Raw genomic sequence first — 24,270 nt, 5'->3', positions numbered from 1 at the left:
GGGAGCAAAATGGAGGCTCCCTGAAAAACTGAGTACTTTGCACCCCCTCTAGCTACACCACTGAGTGAGGAAGGAAAACCATAATCCAATGATTTAGAATTCTTGGGGTGGGGGTGGGGGACTGTACATTAAGGCACTATTGATCATGTTGGAGGTCAGTTTCTCAGAGTAATTTGACCCAAGAGGTTAATTGTGATAGAGGTCAATAGCAGACTGAAACATGCAATGCATCAGAATACCCAAGGGAGACAAGGAGATGGGACAGAGAGGTGGATTTATGGGAGATATTTAGCTTTGGTGACATAAAGGAAATTAACTTAACCATTATGAAAATATTTTTTATGATTGCAATTCTAGTTTCTTGGACCTCATAAGTTTAAATCAGGGGTGCTCAATAGGTGGATCGCGATCTACCAGTAGATCGCGAGGCAAAATGAGTAGATCGTGGAGTGCCGACCCCCCCCCTTCAGGTGCCTCTGGGAGGAAACGCCGGGACTAAGGCCCATTGTACTCAATGGGGCTTACTCCCAGGTAAGTGTGGCTAGGATTGCAGCCTCACAGCCTAATCCTAGGCATGTCTACTCAGGAGTAAGTCCTGTTATACTCAGTGGGGCTCAAGGTACACCAACATACATTGTACACATAAATGTTATATGTTATGATGGCGCGAACATTGTAAAAAAAACTCTGGTAGATCTCCGGGCCTTGCTGGGTTTCAAAGTAGCTCTCGAGCCAAAAAAAGTGTGAGCACCCCTGGTTTAAAGATTGCAGCTCTCCCTCCCTCCTTCCCTCCCTCCCTCCCCTCCCCACTGTCTCTCATTCCACATGTATATTGTTTGTTTAACAAATCTTAGGGTTCTATCGTAAAGGCACATTATGCTGGTGGAACATGTGTTCTGCCGGCATAACACGCTTTGAGACTGTTGCAAATGAGACACCACCAGAGAGGACAGCCTGTCCATTGCTGGAAGCAGCAAGCAGCTCGGTCCACGCATTGACGGACTCTAGATGCTTGCCTCCTGAGATAAGGCTGTGCAGGGTCAGGAGGGAGTGGGGGCAGATCTGGGAGGGGAGGGGCAGAACGGGGTGATGATAGGATGGAGAAGGGAACTAAGCAGGCTCTGGAAGGGGGCAGGCAGTTTGATGGCAGTGGTGCTTGCCGAATCCTCTCCCCCTTCCCAGGTCTGATCCAGCTTCATGGGTCAACATGGACTTGTGCCAATGATATCACTGGCTCAGGTCCAAGTTAACCCGCCTGGCCTGCAGGGAACAAATGTTCTCTTACCCCAAGGAAGCCTCCTGAGTCCGAAACTCCCCTGTGGGATTCAGCAGGTGCCATGTTGGTATCGCCACATGGGGAGTTGCAGTGGATTGGACTGCCTGTGTCACAAATTACCAAAAAGCACATTGACAGACTATAACTTCATCTAGCACAAGAGCCAATGGCTTCCACGGGATCCCAAAGATTTCAAGTTAATGAACACAGAACATAAGAGGAAGTCTGTTGGATCAGATGAAGGAGCCATTCAGTCTAACATCCAAGTCTGCAACAGTGACCAAACCAGATGCTTCTGGAAAGCCTACAGTCAAGGCATGAAGGTCCCTCAAAGTCTGTCATTTTGCCACAGGAGTTCTTAGCAAGAACTACCAGCTTAGAGATTAGAAAACGGCTGATGTTCGATTCTTTTGTTATATAAAAACTCTTTTTAAGAAATTGCTTTATTTACTGTGCTGCATTTTGTGTGTGTGTGTGTCCCCACTCCAGGACAGTGAACTCCTGACCTTCAACATCTCCCGACACCAATCATGGTGGAGCGAGAATGGTCCCGGCTGTGTAAGGAAGGAGACCCCCATGGTTGGCATAAAGGGCTTGGACAGCCATTCCTACGTCTCCGTGATTGGCTGCGCCTTGGAGTATCGATACATCGAAGTCCTGCACAGCGCATTACAGATTCTGGTTGCAGTGAGTATGTGCTGCTAAAGAGTTCAAGCGGAGGCCTACCTTGTGTGATGCTCAGTGTGAGACAGGACGAAATGGGGCCCAAATCTGAAATGTGGCCAGTTTCATTAGTTCCAGTGAAAGGTGCCTTGAATCTGCTGTCCCCTCAATCTGCTGCTGATGCAACCCACAGTGGTTGACCTAATGGCAGTTGTGTCACTATGGGGGTGCAGGGGGTGCGGACCACACTGGTGACAACTTCAGGGTGTGTGTAACACTGCTAGTGGCCAAAATTTTGGAAACCTTTTTTTAAAAAAATTGTATTTATGAATAAATCCATCAAGTTACAGTATCATTTGAAAAGGTAATTTCGTGTGGAAGGTAATAAAACAAACCATGTTGAATTATCCGTACTCTATCAAATGTTACGGCCAATTAACCAAAAAAAAGAAAACACAAATACCTTGTGTAACAAAAAGTGAATTTTCTTAGCTCAGAACTAACCAATGAGACTGAGGATGCAATCCCAAAAAGGCAATGGGCCAGCGCAAGGGTCTTGCGCTGACCCACTAACGTTACAAAAGTGCTGTAAAGCACTTTCGCGCCACCAGGAGAGGAGGGAGGCCGGCCGGCGCAAGCCCACTTGGCTGGCCTAAAGGTAAGTCTGTGCTGGCTGAGCAAGGCTGGTGCAGGGGTCTGGCGGGACATGGGGAGGGTGGGAGGGTGGGAAGGAGGCATTTGGGGGCAGAGGGTGGGCAAGCAGTGGGTGGGCCCTTGAGCAGGCAGTGGGTAAGCAGGGGGCAGCACTTATGTTGGATCCTATCCCTGTTCCTAGGCAGCCCAGGGCAGTTCCAGGCTGCTCAGATCTGCGCCACCTCCTTAGGTAGTGCAGATCTGAGTAGCCCCACTGGGGCCGCTTAGGTGTTATGCAGGGTAAGGGAAAATATTTCCCTGTGCCCTGGGTTGAGCCGCAACTGGCTTCAACCCTGCCTTGAATGCGGGCAGGCCCACTGGCCTGCCTCCTAAAGGGCTAGTTAGGATTGGGCTGTGATTGTTCCAAAAGCCAATAAGGTGTTATTAGGACACAGCTGGCTCATATTAACACAACATAACGTGTTAATATGAGTCAGCTCTCATTTCCATAGCTCATACTAGAACTCTTACTCAGTGGTTTGAGTGTCATCAAGTTGGCCAACGGTTTTTGGTTGGTTATTGATTTGTTGGTTGACCTGGACTGTTACCGATTAAAATAAAGCGAATGAGGGTGACACCAACCCTAGTGATGCCAGGGTCTTTAGGCTGTGCATATGATATTGTAATTTATTCTGTACGATCTGCTACGGGAGGAGGTTCATCTTGGGGGTCATGCAATGAGCTTTCCCACCATGTGATGCAAACCCTAGTGATATCTCTGTCTAATAGGCAGTGCACTCAGATGACTGCTCTTGGAACATGGTGGAGCTTTTTCCCCTCTCTTAAAACTTGGAGCTTGCAAAGCAGTAAAGGGAGGGGGCTGTCAAAGCCAGCCCATTCGTGAGGTTGTCTAAGATAGTAACCTTGGGTGGCAGATTGAGAGAGGGCACCCACTCCTCTGTCCACCCACTCTCTTGCACTGCTCCCTTCTCTTCCTGCTCACTGCATTGAAAAAGGAAGCGGAGGCAGAGCAGAAGTGGGTGTGAAGGGGAGGAGTTCGCTGGGCTACTGGCACCATTCCCCTCCCCTCGACACCTCCTCTTTAGCCCTGTCCCCATCTTCATTTTCCAGTCTAGACAGTGGGAAGACCATAGACTGCAGATCACCTGGCAAAGGGGGTAGCATTTGGTATACTGCCTGAGAGTTCTGTGGCTGGCTATAGGGGCAGCTGTTCAAAAGACACAAGCCTACCCCCTTTGAACACACAAGATAGTGGCATGGATGCTAATTCATTTCCTCCCAGAGTAGTAGTTGGCAACCTTCAGTCTCGAAAGACTCTGGTATCGTGCTCTGAATGGTGGTTCTGGAACAGCGTCTTGTGTGGCTGAAAAGGCCAGTTCGGGAGTGACAATCCCTTCCACACTGGGAGCAAGTGCAGTCTGTCCCTGGTCTGTCTCCCTGGCTGTGGGCTTTCCTTCTTTGCCTCTTTGCCTCAGCCTGTTGGCCAAGTGTCTCTTCAAACTAGGAAAGGCCATGCTGCACAGCCTGCCTCCAAGCGGGCTGCTCAGAAATAAATTTATTGGGTGCTTTTGTTGGGTGCCCAATCTTACTGGGGCCTTACAGTGCTGGAACTAGCATTCCTGCAGAGCAAGTTCTTTTATGGCTATTGCAAAGGTCGATATGTGCAGCTGGGCTGCCACCAGAAACAGTAAGTAGCCTTGGCCATGCGCCAGCAGTCCACCAACAAACCCCAGTGCAGGTGAGGAAGAAGAATGGGGTGGAGACCAGTGCCACAAGGGGGACTGATTGAGGCTGGTATCCTACCCCACTGTTGATATCCTGTCCCCCTTCCCAGGCTTCATCGGCCTTCCCAGGGTTCACTCGAACTTGCACGAGCAAAATTTCCTGCGCAGGTCCAAGTAGACCCCGTGGGTCAGTGAAGACAAGGGAAAAAATGTTCCCTTACCCAGAGGAGACCTCTGAGATTGCCCCCCCCCCCGCAAGACGCAGTGTGGAGTGCACACTGGAGGGTGCATCAGTGGAGGGAGGTGTGATTTAGATAGGATTGGGCTGTTAGTCTGGGAATAGGAAGATATGTCTTCCTCTCCCACAGATTTGTCTTCCTCTTCCTCTCCTCTCTGTGATGCTCACTGGGTGACTCTGAGCCATTCACAATTTCTCAGCCTAATCTAGGGTGACCCCCCCCCCCCCAGGACTAGCCTGGAGCCTCCCTGAATCAGCACCAGTTTCCAGGTGACTCCTAAATGCAATTCTGGAGATTTTAACCTGACTTCCTTGGTTAAATAACCCTACATTATATTGGGGAAAAAATACCCTGAGAAATAGCTTCATTCAGAATTTGCAATCCTGGTCTAATCTAACTCCTAGGATTGTTGTGAAGGGAAAAAGGGGAGGTAAATATAAAAAAAATGAATAATTCCTAACTCCCAACCATAATTCCCAACCAGATAAATGATCCCTACATAAATAATTCCTAAAATAATCCCTAACAGCATTCACAATTGGCAGGGTTAAACAACATTAGATAATTAGGAAAAATCATATGCATTTGAATTTTTGCAAGCAATATTCAGATTCCCCTTCACCCCTGTTCATTCCCACTCTTACAAAATAGCACATTCAGCTGAACTGCTACATTGTGCCTGTGAAGCTGTACTAGAGTCAATGTAATGTAAACTGGAAATGCAGGACTCAGGTTGATATATCTGAAGCATTTTCCAATATTAGGTGCACCAAACTTTAACTGTGAACGTGACTGCGATTTAAATATTTATAGATGAGTGTTGGGGAGACAAGGCTGGAGGAGGGGAAAGAATCCAATTAGGCCAAATCTGTATGTTGTTCCCCAAGGACATAATTTCACCCATCAGAAGACAATGCAGTTCTGATGAACTCTGCTTCCGTCCTTGCCGTCACCAGCAGTTTGCACAAAAGTCGCCATCAAATGTCATCGCATTGGTGTTTATCCATACCCTCAATTATTTATTTTTTTTCATTAACATGCCATAGCAATTGCAGCTGCTTGGTAATTAATTGGTTCTCATTTGTGGTGGAATTAGCTGTAACAAAAAGTGCATTGTCTTCATAATCACCACTGGTGTGCATGCGTATTATAGAGACTCAGTGCTGGAACCCAGAACCTACTAAATTGACTTTGCTTTGTTTTGTGGGGTAGGTTCATTTTATTTTAGTTTAAAAAAAAAAAAAATTAAATAATGTGAGCAGACTGCCCCTGAAACATACATGGTAAAAATAATGGAATAAGGCAGTGGTTCCCAAACTTACATGGATCACGATGCCCCCACAGGGCCCAATCCTATCCAATTTTCCAGTGCTGGTGCTGCTATACCTGTAGGGTATACGCTGCTTCCTGTGTTGGGGAGGCAGCCTTGGAGACCTCCTCAAGGTATGGGAACATTTGTTCTCTGACCTCAGGGCTGCACTGCAGCTGCCCCGGTGCTAGAAAGTTGGATAGGATTGAACCCATAGTCTCTTCTTCCCGGCTGAACCAGGTACTGCCACCCTGTATTTTGTGAAATCTCGCAAGATCCAAAGTGGTGGCACCCAGGAGAACATCCTGCAGTGCCCTCTCAGTGTGCATCAATGCACACTTTGGGAACCCCTGGAATAAGGGAATCACAGATATAGCAGGCAACCTGTGATGGTGGCAGTATTTGGGCGTTGGACTTCGATCTGGAAGATCCAGGTTCAAATCCCCCCTCAGCCACGAAACTTCCCGGGTGACCTTCGGCCTGTCACTCAATCTCACCTACTTCACAGGGTTGTTGTGAGGACTCCAAGAGGGAAGGAACTGTGTATACCTCCCTGAGGTCCTTGGAGAAAGGGTGGTATAAAAATATGAAAAATGAATAAGCACATGCAAAGAGGATCGGGAGAAGGAGGCCCAGGAAACCATGTTTGAGGAGGAGGAAACAGGTGTGGTAGACTCTCTCCCCTCTCCCTACACCTGAATGGGGTACAACAAGGAGAAAGACAGAATGACTGCCCAGCCAGGATCAGAGAACCAGCCTTCCCCCTTGGCCTTCAGGTGTGAAGGATTCACTACAGTGGGCAAGCATCAGTGGGGACAGGCTCCAGGGCTGAGTCTAGCACTGACAATTGATCCTGGAGCTGTGCCCCTCTGATCAATAAATCAGTTATTTGTATTCTGACTTAGGAGCGATCTGTGTCATTAACCTCCAGACGACCCGGGGGGCATTCCCTGAACAGTATTTGCAAGTCCATTTGCTGTTTTCAATACTGAGTTCCAGTTTTGTCTGTGGATGTAGGAGTGAGGAAAGACAGACCCTCTGTTTGGCAGTTCACGCTGTGAGGCGGGGGGGGCTGGAACTGTCACTATTAGGGCTCATCCTGCCTTTTGGCGGTTTCTATTCCAAGTGACAGCTTGGGACGTTTGCAGAAAGACGGTAATGTCCACTTTGGCCACAGATGTTCTGGCAGAGGCAAGAATGAGAGCTGTCAGCATATGTTACATTTTTGCCAATTATAGCTGCCCCCAGCAAGCCGAAGTTACAGATTGCCCATCTGGACATCACCGGCTACAGCAGTCTCTTTTTCCCTGGCTGCTGGTGGGAATTTCCAGCCATTCTATAATGCAAGATTGATCTTGGGGATGTGTGTGTGCGCGTTACCCCATGCAATACTGCTGAAGAACAAACATGCTCCCTTGAATTGCAAATCGCGCATAAAATCAGTCATCTTTTTGTAAGAAAAGGAATGGATCTAATCAGGAGATTAAAAAAAAAATAGAACACAGTGGCAGCAAGATGGGGGTATGTTGAAATACAGTGGGGACTGAAAACTGTGGTATCTAGAGGTCAAGATGTGAGCGAGGCCTCGATGAAAAGCCCAGTGGGCTGTGATCTGTCTGGGAATGTCTCATCACTATTTTCCCCAAAGTCTAGGGTTAAGAACACATACCATATTTCCATAAAGGACTGCATCTTGGCTCCCACAATTTATTTATTTTTCACTTTTTTATACCACCATGCTTCCAAGGAGCTCAGGGTGGTGTATATAGTTCCTTCCCTCCTTTTGACCTCACAACAACCCTGTGAGGTAGGCAAGGCTGAGAGATAATGGCTGGCCCAAGGTCACCCAGGAAGCTTCATGGTGAGCGGAGATTTGAATCTGAATCTTCCAGGTCTAAGTCCAACTCCTGAACCAGAACACCATCCTGACTCTCAGCTGGACACCTTCAGGAAACCCACAAGGAAGGCTTGAAATGCACAGCCCACTTCCACTGCAACCAGCGATCACTGGCATGCAGCCTCCAGCTCTTGAGCCTCCACATCGCCATCGCTAACAGCCATTGGCTGAAATCCCAACTACACTTTCCTGAGAGTAAGTCCCATTGAACAAAATAGGACTTACTTCTGAGTAGACCTGGTTAGGATTGTGCCCATTTACCTCCGTGTCAGTAGCAATTTCTTGTTAAACATCTATGTGTCAGGTCACTGCTAGAGCACAAGAGAGCAGAACCACTGAAAATGGGGCTGACCTATTGAGGCCCATAAACCTGTGGACAAAGATGTAGGGAGAAGAGAAGATGAAAAAGAAGTTCTCCATTAACCTGCTAGATGTGCCTCTCTTTCAGAACCCTGCAAACGTCATCAGAGAATGACTGATCTTTATCACCATGAATACCTGCTTTTAACACCCATCTGAAAGTTAAATAACAATCATTAAATCTCAGTAGGCTTCCCCTGTGCAACTCACTTGCAGCCCAAAGCGACATAAATTCCCATATGGCAATGCAGCAGTGCTGGTGTGTGCTATGATGCATCCTGCAGGGGATTTGGGGGCAAGCCCCAGTGGCCACAAAAACAGACCTGCCCCAGCAATATCACTGGTGCAATTCTCCGTTGATCTGTGCAGGCGGATAAAACAGCACTGATTTGGATACAGCAGCACTGGTGCTACTGAACCCACCCCCTCTAAGGCCTGATCTGCCCATCTTCTGCCCCTGTCGCTGCCTGTTCAACCCCTTCCTGCCCACCCCTGCCTCTAGGCTGAACTTACCTGCTCTGGCAGGCTTCTCAACAACAAGAATGTTCCTGATGACCACCGTCACCAATGGGAAGGCTCTGGCCTTCCTACTGTCACACCTGGACCTTGCATTGTCACTAAGTATTTTACAGGGTTTTTGTGACAGCCTGCACTAGCGGAACATACATTCTGCCGACACAGGCCCTTGTTAGGACTGAGCCATTAATCTTTCCTAATCTATACCTGCCTCCTCCACCTCTTGGTATTCCAGTTTTCTTTCAAACCTCTTCAGTCTCTGATTAAAATATTTTAAAATGGACACAAGACAAGAATCTCTACCATAGATATGAACTTGACCCATCTACCTCGTACTACCAAAATCTTAGGGGTATATTTGATAGCCAAAGGACAGGAGATACATGGCATTTTATTACTCATTGAACAATTTTTCTTTCCAAGAAATTTTAATTTGAAAAAGTCTCTTATTTTTTTTTTAATAAAAAGAAGGGGAATTGCAAGAGGCTCAATACAGAGTTAGTAGATCACTACTGTACTACTCAGTTTAGTATAATACAGTATGTGATATTACAAGTTGGAATCTCTGTCTTTCATACATTTACATTTCCAGACATTTGTACAGAAGAAGTTTAGGGCACATCCTCAGGCAGCATAGGTTGGCATGGTTCTGTTAAAGCCTGCCAGGAAACTGTTGTCTCATACTGAAGCAGACTGTGGACTGGTTCTTTTGAATTTGACGAGAGTCCCTTATTCTAGAAGGATCCCTGAATTCCATAGGTAAAACGAAGCACTATCAGACCTGGCTCCTGTGATGCTGTGGGACAAAATAAAGGTTAGGAAAGTAAGCAAGAGTCAGCCCCCTTCTGTGGGCTCCAGTCGTGCCCAGAGCAGAACAAAAGCATCACAGGTTCCCTAAAGTAAAGTTAGCAAAATAGGGGGAAACCATAGGCCATTTAAATAGTTATATATTCCAGGATTACCCAATTTATGTGACCCATCACAGCCAACCAGCCATGGGCTGCATGATGCAGGAGTGTGTGTGTGTGTGTGTGTGTGTGTGTGTGATATCACACACACGTTTTTCAGTTCCCAGAAAGAAAGTACAAAGCAGGAGGTGTATCAAAATGAATGGTGGGCTGCACGGAGCTTGGTGGGTGAGAAGTTGTGAGTGCCTATTTTGTTTATCACCATGTATTGGGTTTTAATAGAATTTTAATGGAATGCATCTATCACGGAAAGTGAAATCCCCATCTATTAGCAACCCGGCTGGTTCAGCACCTTTTGGATTGCTGTGGGTTCCATCTCTCATTTTTTGCTTGTTCCTTCCTTTTCATTGTTCTAATTCTCCTCTTGATAATTTCCTGTCTCTACTGACCTTGAAGCAATTTCTCCTGTGGGCAAAGGCCTTGATGGATGGTGCTATAATATAAGCAGCCAACAGCTCAAAAACTCTTCACATTCCATGCTGAGGCAAAAAAAAAAAAAAAAAAGATACTTCCAATCAGATCCATTTTTTATTGCTGGAGGACATTCTTCTTTAGAACTCTCCCTGGGACGTGTCATTGTTTTTTAGCAAATTGAGTGATTTTATTTTCTGATGCACACACCCAGAGACATGCACAAACAAACACATTTACACAATATAATATTTTCACCTTTTTGTATAAAATGTGGAGAAGGCCCATAGTAGTATTGGATATGTTTTGCAAACACAGGGTTCAAGCTTCAGCCTCTTCCATCTCCAGCAAAAAGGAAAATCTCAGGTAGCAAGTCTCAAAATTATCCTAACCCTTACCTTACCCAGAGAGCTGCTGTCAATCAAAGCAAACAGCACTAAGGTGGTGGAACTGACTCCGTATAAGATAGCTTCAAGTTTTCAAATGTAATTTCAGTAGGTTGTTGCAGTGAAAATAACATAAAAGCTCATAGCACTTTAGATGTTCGTACATTTATGGAGCACAGACTTTTACCACTTGGTTTTCATGTCATTTTCTGCATGAAGTCACACGCTTTTGTCCTGTTTTTTGTTCATGGACAGATCCAGGTTTTTTCTAATCCCCAATCTAAGCTGGATCTTCATCCAGAATCTACCTTACCTTGAGTAGTAACGCAGATGCTTTTGAGGTTATGACTGACCATTTTCTCTTGTGTTAATATTTAGACAGTTCCTGTTTAAGAAGCATCCTTGCTGCATCAAACTAAAGCTCAAAGAACTTACAGATGCAATTTTGAAGCAAGGATCCCAAAGGGGAACAAGCAAAGAGGGGAAGAGTGGAGAGACAAGTGGTATAATGAAGATACCCAAGGCCTATCTAGTCCAGTACCCTGTTTCTCAGGATACTGCCTATGGGAAGCCCACAGGCAAGGTGAAGGCATACATTTCTCCTGCCCTGGTTCCCTGGCCACTGGCATACTGCCACTGAACCTCAGGGTAACATATAACCATCTTGAAGCATAGCCTTTGATTGACTTGTCGTCTATGAATTTGTCTGAGAAGAGCCCAGGTGGATCAGACCAATGTCCATCTGGTACAGAATCCTGTTCTACCAATGGCCAACGAAGAGCCCAGGTGGATCAGACCAATATCCACCTGGTCCAGAATCCTGTTCCACCATTCCATAGCTGAGGTGGATCAGACCAATGTCCACTTCATCCAGAATCCTGTTCCACCAGTAGCCATTGCAGAGCCCAGGTGGATATTAGCCCAGTAGCGATTGCGAAGCCCAGACCAATGTCCGTCTAGTCCAGAATCCTGTCCCAGCAGTGGCCATTGCTTGACTCTGTGTTTGTTCCCAGCAACTGATATTCAGAGGTATTCTGCTTCCAGACACAGAAGTACCATTTAACCATCATGGCCAATCGTCACTGACAGTCCTATTCAACACAGTAGGATTATCTAAGTGCACAATTCTGTTTCCAACCAGGAAACAGTGAGATGGCTCTGAATGTTCACAGGCAAGGTGGGAAGGTGATGGTCTACTTGTTATTTGTTTGCCCCCTATTCAACAGGATGATATAGCCACACCATCATGATTTTGTAACCTGTGCTGATCCTACCACACTCTGGTCTCCTGTTCGGACTGGTGCACAGCTGGGAAAAGAATTAAGGACATTGTCAAGCCCTGGAAAGGAAGAATGAGCAAGGAGTTCACTTTAAAACATAGGCACACGTTATACTGCCCCCTTTGCCTGCCCTTTTACTAATGAGAACTTTCTGACCAGCATTTGATTTCATCACTGTTGGCTTTGTATCATTCATATTTCATGCAGAAGGCACAACTCAGTGCAGCTTCCAGGAGTTCAGAGTCTCCCTAATGTGTTGGGTTTAATTATAGCTCAGCTCAGACCACATGGAAATGCAGTCCATGCTCGTAGGATGTGATGTTCCCCAAATCCCTCTGCTCTGAACATCTTTCCATTCCAGATGAGCTGGGAGGCTGATGTAACCTCTTTGGGTAAAGTGGGAGAATGGAGCAAATGAACAAACAGTAATCCATTATTGATGAAAACCCATGTTTGAAAGTCATAGGGATAAGGTCAAAGCAGAACAAAGGTTTTAAATGCTAAGCAGGATATGTGGAATCATGTCAACAGCTGGAGGTTGGGGTGGATGGGAGAAGAGGGATAGAAACACAGGGCAAACATGAGCATCTCACTAGAAGAGAAAACCATTTTTGTTTCAGATTTGGATTTGCTTATTCTTTTGTACAGAAATGGACTTCTTTGACCTAGGTCAAAAACATAAGTGTGTTGCTGTAAAGTGAGATTATACATCACGTAGGGAGCTGGACAGGTAAATGAGCTCTTGGTGGTTTGGCTGACACTGTTAAGGGCCCAATCCTATCCAGTTTTCCAGTGCCAGTGCAGCTGTGCCAATGGGGCATGCACTGCATCCTATGGTAGGAAGTAGTCACAGAGGCCTCCTCAAGGTAAGGGAACATTTATTCCCTTACCTTGGTACTGCATCGCAGCTGCACTTGGATAGGATTGGGCCCTAAGGCTGCAGTCCTATACATACTGATGTAAGCCCCATTTAATACAGTGAGACATACAGCCCAATCCTATCCCCCCCTGTCCAATGCATGCAGCTACACCAGTGGCGCGTGTACTGTATGCTATGGGGGGGATGTGGTCAGATGATCCAGGTAGAGATAAGTAAAAATATATTAGACATATACCAGCTATTTTGCTGAAATAAGTCTGAGGGGAAGAAGAGGGTACATCCCGGGCAGGAAAGGGAGATAGAATCTGGCATGCACAACTGCCACTGAAATCCACCCCCTCCTACCCCCAAACCACCTCCCTCCCACTCCTTGCTCTGATTCTTCCCCAATCCGCCCACAAACTACCCTCACCTTACCTGCACTGGTGGATGATCTAGACCAGGGGTGCTCACACTTTTTTGGCTCGAGAGCTACTTTGAAACCCAGCAAGGGCCGGAGATCTACCAGGGGGGGGGGAAGGAAGCGTCTGACAGACACCCCCTTTAATGTATGGAGCCCCTGCTGGAGTCTAGTCAGTTTCGTCAGTTTTGTTGCTGCATGCCTGAAGAGCAGCTAAAGTGTCGGTTTCAGTGTCAGTTTAGCTAAATATGTCAGTTTCGTCTAGTCACTAGACGAAACTGACATATTAACAGTTTGGAGAGACAGGGCTCTGCGATCTACTCATTTTGCCTCGCGATCTACCGGTAGATCACGATCCACCTATTGAGCCACCCCTGATCTAGACAGTTCTGTGCATGCATGGAGCCTCTGGCGGTCTGTGCTGGCAGCTCCATGGCACACAAGGGAGCCATGACATTTGTGCCATCACTGGGTCACTTAGCAGCAACTGTTACCCTGCAGATGCCTGCTCTCGTCTGATCTCGGAAGCTAAGCAGGGTCAGGCCTGGTTAGTACTTGGATGGGAGACCGCCTGGGAATACCGGGTGCTCCAACCATTTCAACAGCAGATGATGATGATGATGATGATTATTATTATTATTATTATTATTATTAACAGTATTTATATACCGCTTTTCAACTAAAAGTTCACAAAGCGGTTTACAGAGAAAAATCAAATAACTAATGAACCATAGGATTGGGCTGTAGCTTCTGAGTAAACACTCATATGATTGTGCTGCACATCCTGTAAAAATGTTGCCCAGGTAGCTACGGGAAAACCGTTGGCATCTGGGTTGTTTGAAAAGTTTGGCCCCTGTTTTTACGTCTGCTGTTATGCCTCATTCTTCTCTGGTCCTCTGGCCCTCAGGTCCAGGTGAGGAGCTGTTTCAGCTTAGGGACTTGTGTGTAAGCAAGGATAGGCCTACTACCCAAGGCCTGTGAGAAGGAAGTATTGTTGTCCAGGATGGGCTGAAGGCCATCTGTATCTTGGAGTACTTTTAGCTGGAAGCTGTAGGTGAAACTAAAGGGTATTCTGTCACTTTCAGTTCTGGGTCCCTCCTGAAGTAGATTATTCAAGGACTTGTCCATCTGTTTGCTTTTCACTTCCTTGGGTAGGAATTGTAGTTTTAGGAATGCCATGTGTACATCCTTAATGTCTGATGAAATGGAATAAATGTGGTTGTATCATAGGGCTTGGCTGTCAACAGTGAATCCTGTGGTGTGGTACATATGTTCTGGGTAAAAGACAGAAGCGTAGAGCAGTCAGTGGGTTTCCAGTATAAGTGGTGCTTATATGTCCATCATGTAGTTGCATGGACAACTTCCTTTGTCGAAGCCCTGGTGGAATTTCTCAAAGACCACCAGACCCTCTGGATGGATGGTGAAGACATCAATTTATCTCAGGAATAGACATTTGGAGACAGGTGCTGAGGAAGCATTGTTCTGACAGCCATAATTATGTTGCCATACTTAGCTGCCTTATACAAATTAATAGAAGTTATGTCCATCAATGGTTATTAGTCATGTTAGATGGAACTTTAGTGTAAAGAGACAGTAAACCTCAGAATACCAATTGCTGCAGATAAACAAGAGAGGATGGTCATCATGTTAATGGCCTACTTGTGAGTTTTCAGAGATAGCTGGTTGGCTGGTGTCAAAACATTTGGGATCTGCTGAGTCTCAAGCTCCTATGGTGTCATTTAGACAGACGAGACCCAGTGATGGCCCAAAGACCCCAGCTGTGCCCTTGAGCCACTGCTAAGACCCATAACCTATGGATTGGACAATTAGATTGCTAGTCCTTCATGGGCAGAGGTTTGAGCAGAGTTTGGATAAAATGTAGGCTATAAATAATCTGATTGAGTTAATAGATGGATGGATTCAGTTGCTTGTTACCTTTTCAAGGACATAGGCAGTTATAACTGTCAGCAACCAGGGTTCATATTTCGGGGGTACTGATGAATTTTTAATCATATGTCCATTGCTTAATGGTACTCAATTTCAGTCATGAAATGAGCAAACAATTACCCTGTAGGACATTTTGTTGATCTTGTCAATAAAAGTCAGATACATCAGTTTCATCTTTGAAGCTATGAAAGTTCCTGGTGGTTTCTGTATTGGATTTTAATATCTAGCTCCACTTTAGAGCTCAGGTCACTATCAGAGGAAGTGAGGATGACAGCATCCTATAGACAGAGGAGCAGACAAGAATGATCCCTGGAGATTCACAAAGCTCAAGTGTAGGGTTCCAAAAGGTCCCATTCTGACCTTATAAGCCAGGCAAGGGAAATATCTGGCAAGCTGGCAGTCAGAAGACTCAGTGCTAAAAAGGAGCGCTGCTGTCCAGAAAGGAAAACTAGGAGGAAGTCTTTTGAGGGTGTTGTGCCAGCATCTTCCAGGCAGCACCTGAAGAGTTATACAGAGAGCCAGGCTGCCTCGCTCTTCGTGGTATGCTGCTATACTTGAGGGGCTGTCATCATGACCATACTTATTGACATGATTCCTCTTCAGTAGAGCTCTGAACTGGGAAGTCTTATCTGCCCAAGTGGGTACTGCTTCATCAGTACCAAGCATTGGTTCAAGTTCACTATTGTTCTGTGTTCTTCAAGCAGCATTAAGAGATGAGTTCTGCTGAGGTCTGCGGAGTCCCCCCAATTCTGCAAGTTCCCAGGGTATGGTCTCAGGGATTTTTTTTAGAGTACCTGGTCTCCCCCAGTCCAGTTCCATGCTGGGAACCATGGAAGTGTCCTCCTCTGATAAGGAGATTCCATCTGATTTCAACTCTGGGAAACTGGCAAGTCCTGACACAAAAGCAATATGGGATGTTATAATTCCGGTTGACTTTTAGTGCCCAGCAACATTGAGATTTATGGTGAAATGAAGGTGATTTAATCAGTACTAATGGGGTTTTATGATTTTACCTATTGGGTAATGACAGGATATGATGGGACATCAATCAAAGCAGTAAATAATCAATTGCAAATTTGACAAGAAGATGCTGGCAGCTGTTCAGTGTATGCTTGTACTTTCAGCACCAAGGCCATTTCTAGGCCCTTCCCCTGCAAGGCTTTTTTGCCTCCACCAACTCAAGGGGCTTTTCAAAACGTTACGTTAGCCGTCTGAATAGTGCTGAATCCCATTCTTGTTCCAGCTATCAGAGACAATTCTTGCTTGGACTGCCACATATGTGACCCCACCAGTTTTACGGCTGATGGCTAAGTAGGAAAAGGCAATTTACAATCAGCACCTAACTGACTCACACTAAGAAGCAAGCCGGGTTTGGGGACTCTATCAGCCCAGATGGAACCTGTTGGCTCTTGATCAGGTGACACAAGGCACTGGGGAATAAAGGGCACTGGAGTGGCCTTGAACTCAGGTTCTTAGTAGTCGAGCTTCGGCACTTTGCCTTCTTTTCCACCATCACTCTTTTCCACTGCCAGCCTGCTAGACTCTGGGCTTATAGGCTTATAGGACTCTGAGTTGCAATATTAGTCAACTGACCCCAGGAGCCAAGGCTGGCCTCAGAGCTAGCTCCTCAATCTGCTGCTGTTAGAGTAAGTGGAGTAAGAAGACCAGCTCCTGCTGCCAACATCCCCATTGTCTTGCAACAACAAATGTCTGTGAAGTCAATTAAATACCAAGCCAACCCCTTTATTTACTCAAGTTTTTAATTATCAGTATAGCTGGGGTGTTTCTTTGTTTCTTCTTCTTCAACTTCTCTTTCAGCCTATTCTGTTTAATGGACTGTGTTGGTTTTCGAACTGTGTTATGGGTTCATGGAGGAGAACTCATCTGCTAGATCTCCCAGCTAGGTTTTCCTTCTGGTCTTTAGGCAACAAGTGAAAACCTCTCATTGAAATTCCTACTAGCATTGGCAGGGGAGATGAGCCCCCAATTTATTTATTATTCATATTTTTGTACCGGCCTTCCTCCAAGGAGCTCAGGCTGATGTACATGGTTCCTTCCTTCCTTTGGTCCTCACAACAACCCTGTGAGGTAGGTGAACCTGAGGTTCATAAGAACATAAGAACAGCCCCACTGGATCAGGCCATAGGCCCATCTAGTCCAGCTTCCTGTATCTCACAGCGGCCCACCAAATGCCCCAGGGAGCACACCAGATAACAAGAGACCTCATCCTGGTGCCCTCCCTTATATCTGGCATTCTGACATAGCCCATTTCTAAAATCAGGAGGTTGCGCATACACATCATGGCTTGTACCCCATAATGGATTTTTCCTCCAGAAACTTGTCCAATCCCCTTTTAAAGGCATCCAGGCCAGATGCTGTCACCACATCCTGTGGCAAGGAGTTCCACAGACCAACCACACGCTGAGTAAAGGAATATTTTCTCTTGTCCGTTCTAACTCTCCCAACAGTCAATTTTAGTGGATGTCCCCTGGTTCTGGTGTTATATGAGAGTGTAAAGAGCATCTCCCTATCCACTCGGTCCATCCCCTGCATAATTTTATATGTCTCAATCATGTCCCCCCTCAGGAGTCTTTTTTCTAGGCTGAAGAGGCCTAAATGCCGTAGCCTTTCCTCATAAGGAAGGTGCCCCAGCCCAGTAATCATCTTAGTTACTCTCTTTTGCACCTTTTCCATTTCCACTATGTCTTTTTTGAGATGCAGTAGGCGAGGCTAAGAGAGAGGTAGGAATTTCAACCTGGATCTTCCTGATCAAAGTCCAACTCCCAAACTACTAACTCATCCTGGCTCTCAGAATTTTCAAATCAAATTATCAACTTTCCCAAGCATGTGCAATGCTGGTCTACGGAAGATCGTTTGCTTAGTAATTCAGGCTCCTAGATATGAGACTATAAGTCTTTGTCTTAGGTTATTATTTACCCTGTATTTGTTTTCCACCGTGAACTCAATCCACTTGAACAAGGAATTAGAACCTAACAATTACTCACACTGCAGGAAGACAGACTGAAACATGAGAGAGTTCTGGAAAGTGGAGTCATTCATTTTTAATACAAGAGAAATGCGCATCACACCAAAAGGCGAGATAATAAGATCTCGGCAAAGAGTTTATAGAATGCATTTGGGTTTGGCAAGTCTCCACTTACAGTCCTACTCAGATGAAGTTGAGTCGTGTTTAACATTGTTTTGCAAAAAAGCAATTAAGGTCACAATCCTAACCAGGGACAGTGAGTTAGCATCAGCCAAGCTCAGTTGGCGCAGGGCCCAGGGGCGTGGGGAGGGCAAGGAGGAGGTGGGAGGGAGGCATTTTCGGATGGGGCGATGGCAGGCAGTGGATGTTCCTGGGGCTGGCAGGCGGGGAGCAGGAGGCAGGGCCAGGATCTGGCACTTATGCCGGATCTTAGTCCCATTCCTGGGTGGCCCAGGGCAGTCCCAGATTGCTTGGATTTTCGCCACCTCATCAGGTAGCACAGATTTGAATAGCCCCATTGGGGCTTCTGTGGCTGTCCCTGGGGTAACGGGAAAAGTCTCCCCTTGCCTTGGGCTGACCCACGAGCAACCTGAAACTTGTGCTGGGTACAGCACAGGCCCACCAGCTTGCCTCTTCCAGCACAAGTTAGGATTGGGCTGCCCAGGTTTAAGTCTAGTGGAGTGGATCCTTTAGGATTGCTGCTGTTAAGGGTCAGAGCCAGATCTATTATTTAGACCTTAAATAAATTCCTACATTTTAGGGGTTAATCGATTTAGCATGCCCCCTCCCGCTGGTGCTGGCTTGAGCCAAGATTGCACTCACCTAAAAATGGTTTGTCCTCAGGTAAGGATGCTCAGGTGACCCCAACGTGAGACCGAATGGGTGCATCATCCCAACAAAGGGTATTCAAGATTAAAATGTCTGTTTCAATCAACTTCCCTCTTGTTTTAATCTTCAATTTGTGCGGTCTGGTTGACACATTTGACAGCACGGTGATTCATCTGCCGTGACTTGACAGCACCATGATTGCTTGCCTTATGCTACTGTTTTTGGGACCCCCGGGAGTTCTGGGGCTCCCATCACACAACTGGGAGAGAGACACTTCAAGGCCTCTCCCCTTGACCATCCCACCTGTGAACCCTCCCTGTTAGGTGGTGTCAAATCTGTTGTAGACTATCAGTGAGAACACTGGAATGTTCCAACTCCCAGGCTAATCTCTGGAAATAAGCATGTACTTGGAAAGCCGGGAAAAAAGAGAAGGCATCTCTTGTTTAAGCAGAGGATGCTGTGTTTTGGAACAGAGGACTGGATGAGATCATCTGTTGCAGATCTTCTGCAGGCTCTGGTGTGGTGTCCAAAAACCAGAAAAGGACAGACTTGGCTTAAAATACCAAAATGAAGTGTGACATGCCATTGTCAAAACCACAGATTGCTTGGAGTAATATTGAAGATGATGATACTGATCTTTGCTTTTTTGTTGTTGTTTTTTTTCTAGCTGGTGGGTTTTGTCTATGCCTGTTACGTGGTCAGTGTTTTTACAGAAGAAGAGGACAGCTGTAAGTATTTGCTTGAGAGGGAATTAATCATACACTCTTCATCCAACAATGAAAACCAAGTCCAGAAGTACAACCCTGAATTCTTGTATTCTTTTTTGAGTATTGCCTCACACTGGTAGTTTAACCAGAGGATCAGGCAGTGTGTTAAGTACTGCTGCTGCCTCAACACATGGTGTAAGCAGCCCCTCCTATTTGCTGTTGGAGCCATTGGGGCAGCACCAGCAAGTGGGAGAGACCACTTACACACATGTTGTGGCACCTGCAAATGCCCTCCTGTCTGGCTATGGTTGGTTGGCAACCTTCAGTCTCGAAAGACTATGGTATAAGCCTACAGCACCCGGTATTCCCAGGCGGTCTCCCATCCAAGTACTAACCAGGCCTGAGCCTGCTTAGCTTCCGAGATCAGACGAGATCGGGCATGTGCAGGGCTGCTGCCTCATATTCCCATTTCAGAGCTTCATGTGGGAAGGAAGAGAAACTGTAGTTCAGTAGTAGAGCATAGGGAGTTCCACAGTGAGGGTGGCCACCAGAGGAACCCTTGTCACTGATTGTCACTAGACCAGAGCCTCCTCTGAAAATCTCACACACTGGTGAGGAAGGGTCATGCTTCATGCTGCCCCTGAAATCGATAGGACGGCAGTCATCAGCACGTGAGCTGTTACCTGAGCATTTTAACTGGAGATTCTCAGCACTGAACTGGGAACCTTTCACATGAGAAGCATGTGCTCTACCATGGAACTCCAGACTCTCCCAATACTGCCTTATCATGCCAGTCTCATTGAAATCCTTCTGCAAAAACATTCTTAGGACTGCCCAGAGAAACTTGCTTTGCTTTGGGTGGGTCATTCCCTGGGTATTTATTGGTTAGCTCAACAAATCTTGAGATCAGGCTACTAATCTCCTGTCAATAGCTTGTTCAGTTGCTACAAGTGGCTGAATTTATTTCCACTGGACTAGAGGAGCTCCGTTATGGGGTGGAGAAATGCTTACTCCAACAATCCGAACTGTCTAAAGACTGTTCTTCACTGTAGTTTTATTGATCAATGTTGCATTGGAGCTGGCCTTGAAATGTACAACACCCTAAAATGCTTGTGAGTGAACAGCTTGCTCTATTGCCTTTTCCCCCTTGGCAGCCCATCCCTATCCAGGGTTTACGGTAGTGGGTCTCACCATCCATGAGTGAAAGCTCAATCCTGGTGGGAACTTGTGCTACTGGAACTAGCTTTCTGACGGCACACTATTCTTTTATAGTGGCACAAAAGCTGGGCTGCTGAGGAGTGCACTTGGCAGCAGCTTTGGGCACTCCTGAGATGCCAGTGAGTTGGCAGCTGGGGTGGGGAGGAGGAAGGTAGGGAGCAGGCTGGCGGGAGAGGATCTCCGCAGCAAAAAATGCACACTGGCTTTTATCCCCCTTTTTTCACCCCTTTCCTCAGACTTACTAGCTATATAGCTGACATGGGTCCAAGGAGACCCATAGGCCATCAAAAGCCTACTCGGAGGTAAATAAAAAATTACCTCTTGCAGGTCTCCTGATTCACACCCCCCCCCCATTGAATGCAGAACATTCTCCACCACCTGGGATGCATTGATACCAATCATGGAATTGATTGAGCAGTAATTTAGCCTTTTATTTTCTCTCCCCCCCCCCAGTTGGTTTTTTGGTTTTATTAGGACTTTTGTTTTTTTGTTTAAGACTTTGAAGTGAGGAAGAAGCAAGGACTTTGGTAATGGAGATCTGCCCATTGAGGCAGAGCCAAATTTGTGTATCTCAAGGGAAAACTCAATAACATGGTTAAAAAGAGATGTCATTGGGAAGAGGGTGATTCATCTAGAACATCATAGCAGCTAATTCCAGGCCTTTTTTTCCACCCTCGGCAAATCCTTCTCCTTCCTGGATTTGGAAATTGAAATACCAGCCTCAATAATTAACACTGACAAACCATCAATATTTCACCATTTCAGCAGCAAGCATTCCAGTGACCCGAACCCATTTGAGCTGCCTTTTCATTTTCTCTCCCATTTGCTCGTTTGTGCATTTCTTTAAAAAAATGGTCCTTTGATATGAAGCAGGAAGTAATTATAAGCACAAGAGGTGCATTTATCAGGCGCTAACATGCTTTCCACATGGGGGGAGAAGGGGGAGCTTGACAATGACGCTGCCCACACAACTCAGCTTTTGCTGAAATGGGGGGTGGTGAGCGAGAAATATACTTTCACTGATACTGTTGACGGTGTTCAAAAGAAAATGACAAAGAAGCCACAGCTGATGTTCCAAGGAATAGATGGGGATAATGGGGGCCATCACTCATGATTTTGATGTGTAGCCTCCTATATCCAAAGGGCTCAGGGCAGCTAATGAAACTTGTACTTCAACTGATGGATGAATATCTGTCCCCAAAGAGCTTCCAATGTCATTCCCAAATCCCTGGGGCATTTGGTGGGCCTCTGTGAGATACAGGAAGCTGGACTAGATGGCCTGATCTATGTGGGACTGTTCTTATGTTCATTGTCGACTGATTGAAATGGTGGTTGGGCAGGTGGGCTGCGCCTGTGATGGAGGATTAAGGACTTCGGACTCATCTGTTTTGGGGAACAACTGGTATGCGACTTCCAAGAACTGGGCTAGAGCTCTGATCCTTGAGCTTCTCTTTGAATAACCACAGACCCAAGTAGTTATACACACGCTTTCTCTTGCCTCACCCCTCCCCAAACCGAGTTGTTGTATTCCTCTAGATAGAACAGGGGTGTCAAACTCATTTCATAAAGCAGGCTGAATAGCATTCATGGCACCTGCTGAGGGCTGGAGGTGACCTCATTGAGCGGTAAGTGACATCACTGTGCAGACGATGGCCAGAAAGAAGCACTTTTTATCATCTTATTTTTCAAGTTTATTACTGTATCTGTAAACTAATTTTCTCATAGATGCAGTGGCGTAGCAAGCAGGGGGCAGGCCACCTCTGATGCCAGGTCACAGAAGGGTGCTGCCAGAGGCCTCCCAAGATGGCGGCAGTAGAGGCCATCTAAGTGTTCCTCAAACATCTAGAGGTGGTGACGGGTGCAGTTTCCCTGCTGCTTCCCCTTTTCTTTCTCCTTTGAAGCACTGCTTCCCAGCCAACTGTCAGCTTCTGTCAAGGCACTCCAGGCTTCTGAGCTCAGTGGAGGCCTGGAGCAGTGTGGCAGAAGCCAAGTCTTCTGCCGTGCTGCTCCAGGCCTCCGCTGAGCTCAGAAGCCAAAAGTCTTCTGCCTTGGCTGGGGCGGATCCTGGTCAACTTTACACATCATGCTTCAATTTGGCAGGATTGTGTCCTCCGTATTGGTGAGTGCCCTTTTTCTCTCTTCCATTCCCCTTTGCATTATCCCATGCCTTGGTTTATTGCTGGCCATCCCCACCATGTCTTTGTTTCCTTTTAATTCCTCCATTGTTATTGCTTGAGTTTTGGATTTTCTTTCTTTTCAGTTGATTTCATTGGTGGATTTGACCCATTCCCTCTATACCATGTCAATGAAAAGCCCTCCAACCTTATGTTCAAGCAGACATACCTGTAAGTATGGCTTAGCCTGTTCAGGGGCTCTCCATCTGGGATTCCAGGCCCTGAACTAGGAATCTCCTGGTCTGAGAGATTCTACTTTTCTTATTGAAACACTTTGGTTTACTTTGATGTTCATTGATTGTTCTGCCTGAAGGGGGGCCTGAATTCACGTGAGATTTTGCTTTAGATGAAATTTCAGTAGCATATGGAATAGTCCACTGGGCTGACTGAAAGCAGCATTAGACATGGTGTGGATGTGGGCAGAGAAGGGCTTAGGTGCTCCATGCTTCCTGTCCCCCCACAGCTCCAGATTATCCAAAATGGAACTTGTTTTGCATTTTTTTCCAGCAAAGAGAAGCTGAAGATCTTTGTTTGGGGGCAAAGGGAGATGTGCCAATTCTACTTTGGACAGCATTCAGGTGTCTGGGAATAGGAACCATGGACTTTCTGCCAGGTTACATCTGCATCACAACCAACGCCATGCTCAGAGTGAAACTGCTCTTTATGTTTTGGAGGAGATGATCTGCTCAGAACAACAAGCCCTGAATTCCTGGTCTGGACAAATCATAAATATACTGATGAAAGAAATGGGGGTTTCTAACAGCAGACAGTGGCATAGCTATAGGGGGGCATGTAAGTATTGCAGGTGAGGCAAGGCACCATGTGAGCAGCCCCTCTCACTTGCCATTGGAGCCATTCTGGGCAGCAACTGCCCAGAATGGCTCCAACAGTGAGTGGGAGGGTCTGCTTACAAGGCACATTGCCTCACCAGCAATAGCCACCATGTCCCCCGTAGCTATGCTACTGACAGCAGGAAATGAATATTTCCATTGGATGATTATGTATGGACACGCTCACCTACATCAGATATGAGGCAAAGCATTCTGAATGGCTACTCTGGCAACAAGTTATTCAGATTAAGGAACCAGGCTTGGGACAATGCTTATGTAGGCCAGCCAAGCCTACATTGGCTCCCCTAATCCCTGGTCTGGTAGAGCTAATGAGCTGCAACCCCATCTTGGCCCTTTATTTACCTGCCACTGCAGCATGGCAAAGACCAAAGCCATTGGTCCCTCTGCCTGGCAGCTTCTTTAGTGGCACAGGGCATAAAGCTCCTGGGTTTGATGCCAGTATCCCTGATCCAAGCCCACTGGTACCTTATGGGTTGTATGTACCTACTGCAATAGGCAAGAGTCTGGACTCACTAAACAGAATTCCCACTTGCAATCACAGAGCATTTTCATTGCATTCTGGAGTCCCTTGTCTCATGCAGGAGGGTTAATTGGAA

At 46.3% G+C, this 24,270-nt stretch overlaps 1 protein-coding gene and 1 pseudogene across 1 annotated transcript in view; one reads left to right on the top strand and one right to left on the bottom strand.

The window, feature by feature from the left end:
* The window catches only part of NKAIN4 (sodium/potassium transporting ATPase interacting 4), a 79,489-nt gene extending 56,491 nt beyond the window's left edge, over positions 1-22,998 (top strand). The window contains exons 4-6 of the mRNA XM_066625588.1: positions 1,766-1,963; positions 19,392-19,452; positions 22,910-22,998. Of these exons, the coding sequence (XP_066481685.1) occupies positions 1,766-1,963; positions 19,392-19,452; positions 22,910-22,998 (348 nt within the window). The remainder of the gene's footprint in view (positions 1-1,765; positions 1,964-19,391; positions 19,453-22,909) is intronic.
* Positions 19,778-19,896, bottom strand: LOC136650073 (5S ribosomal RNA; annotated as a pseudogene).
* Positions 22,999-24,270: the final 1,272 nt, after the last annotated feature.

The sequence above is a fragment of the Tiliqua scincoides genome, chromosome 4 (assembly GCF_035046505.1).
Source record: "Tiliqua scincoides isolate rTilSci1 chromosome 4, rTilSci1.hap2, whole genome shotgun sequence".
Classification (NCBI taxonomy): Eukaryota; Metazoa; Chordata; class Lepidosauria; order Squamata; family Scincidae; genus Tiliqua; species Tiliqua scincoides.
This window is presented reverse-complemented; position numbering and strand designations above follow the sequence as displayed.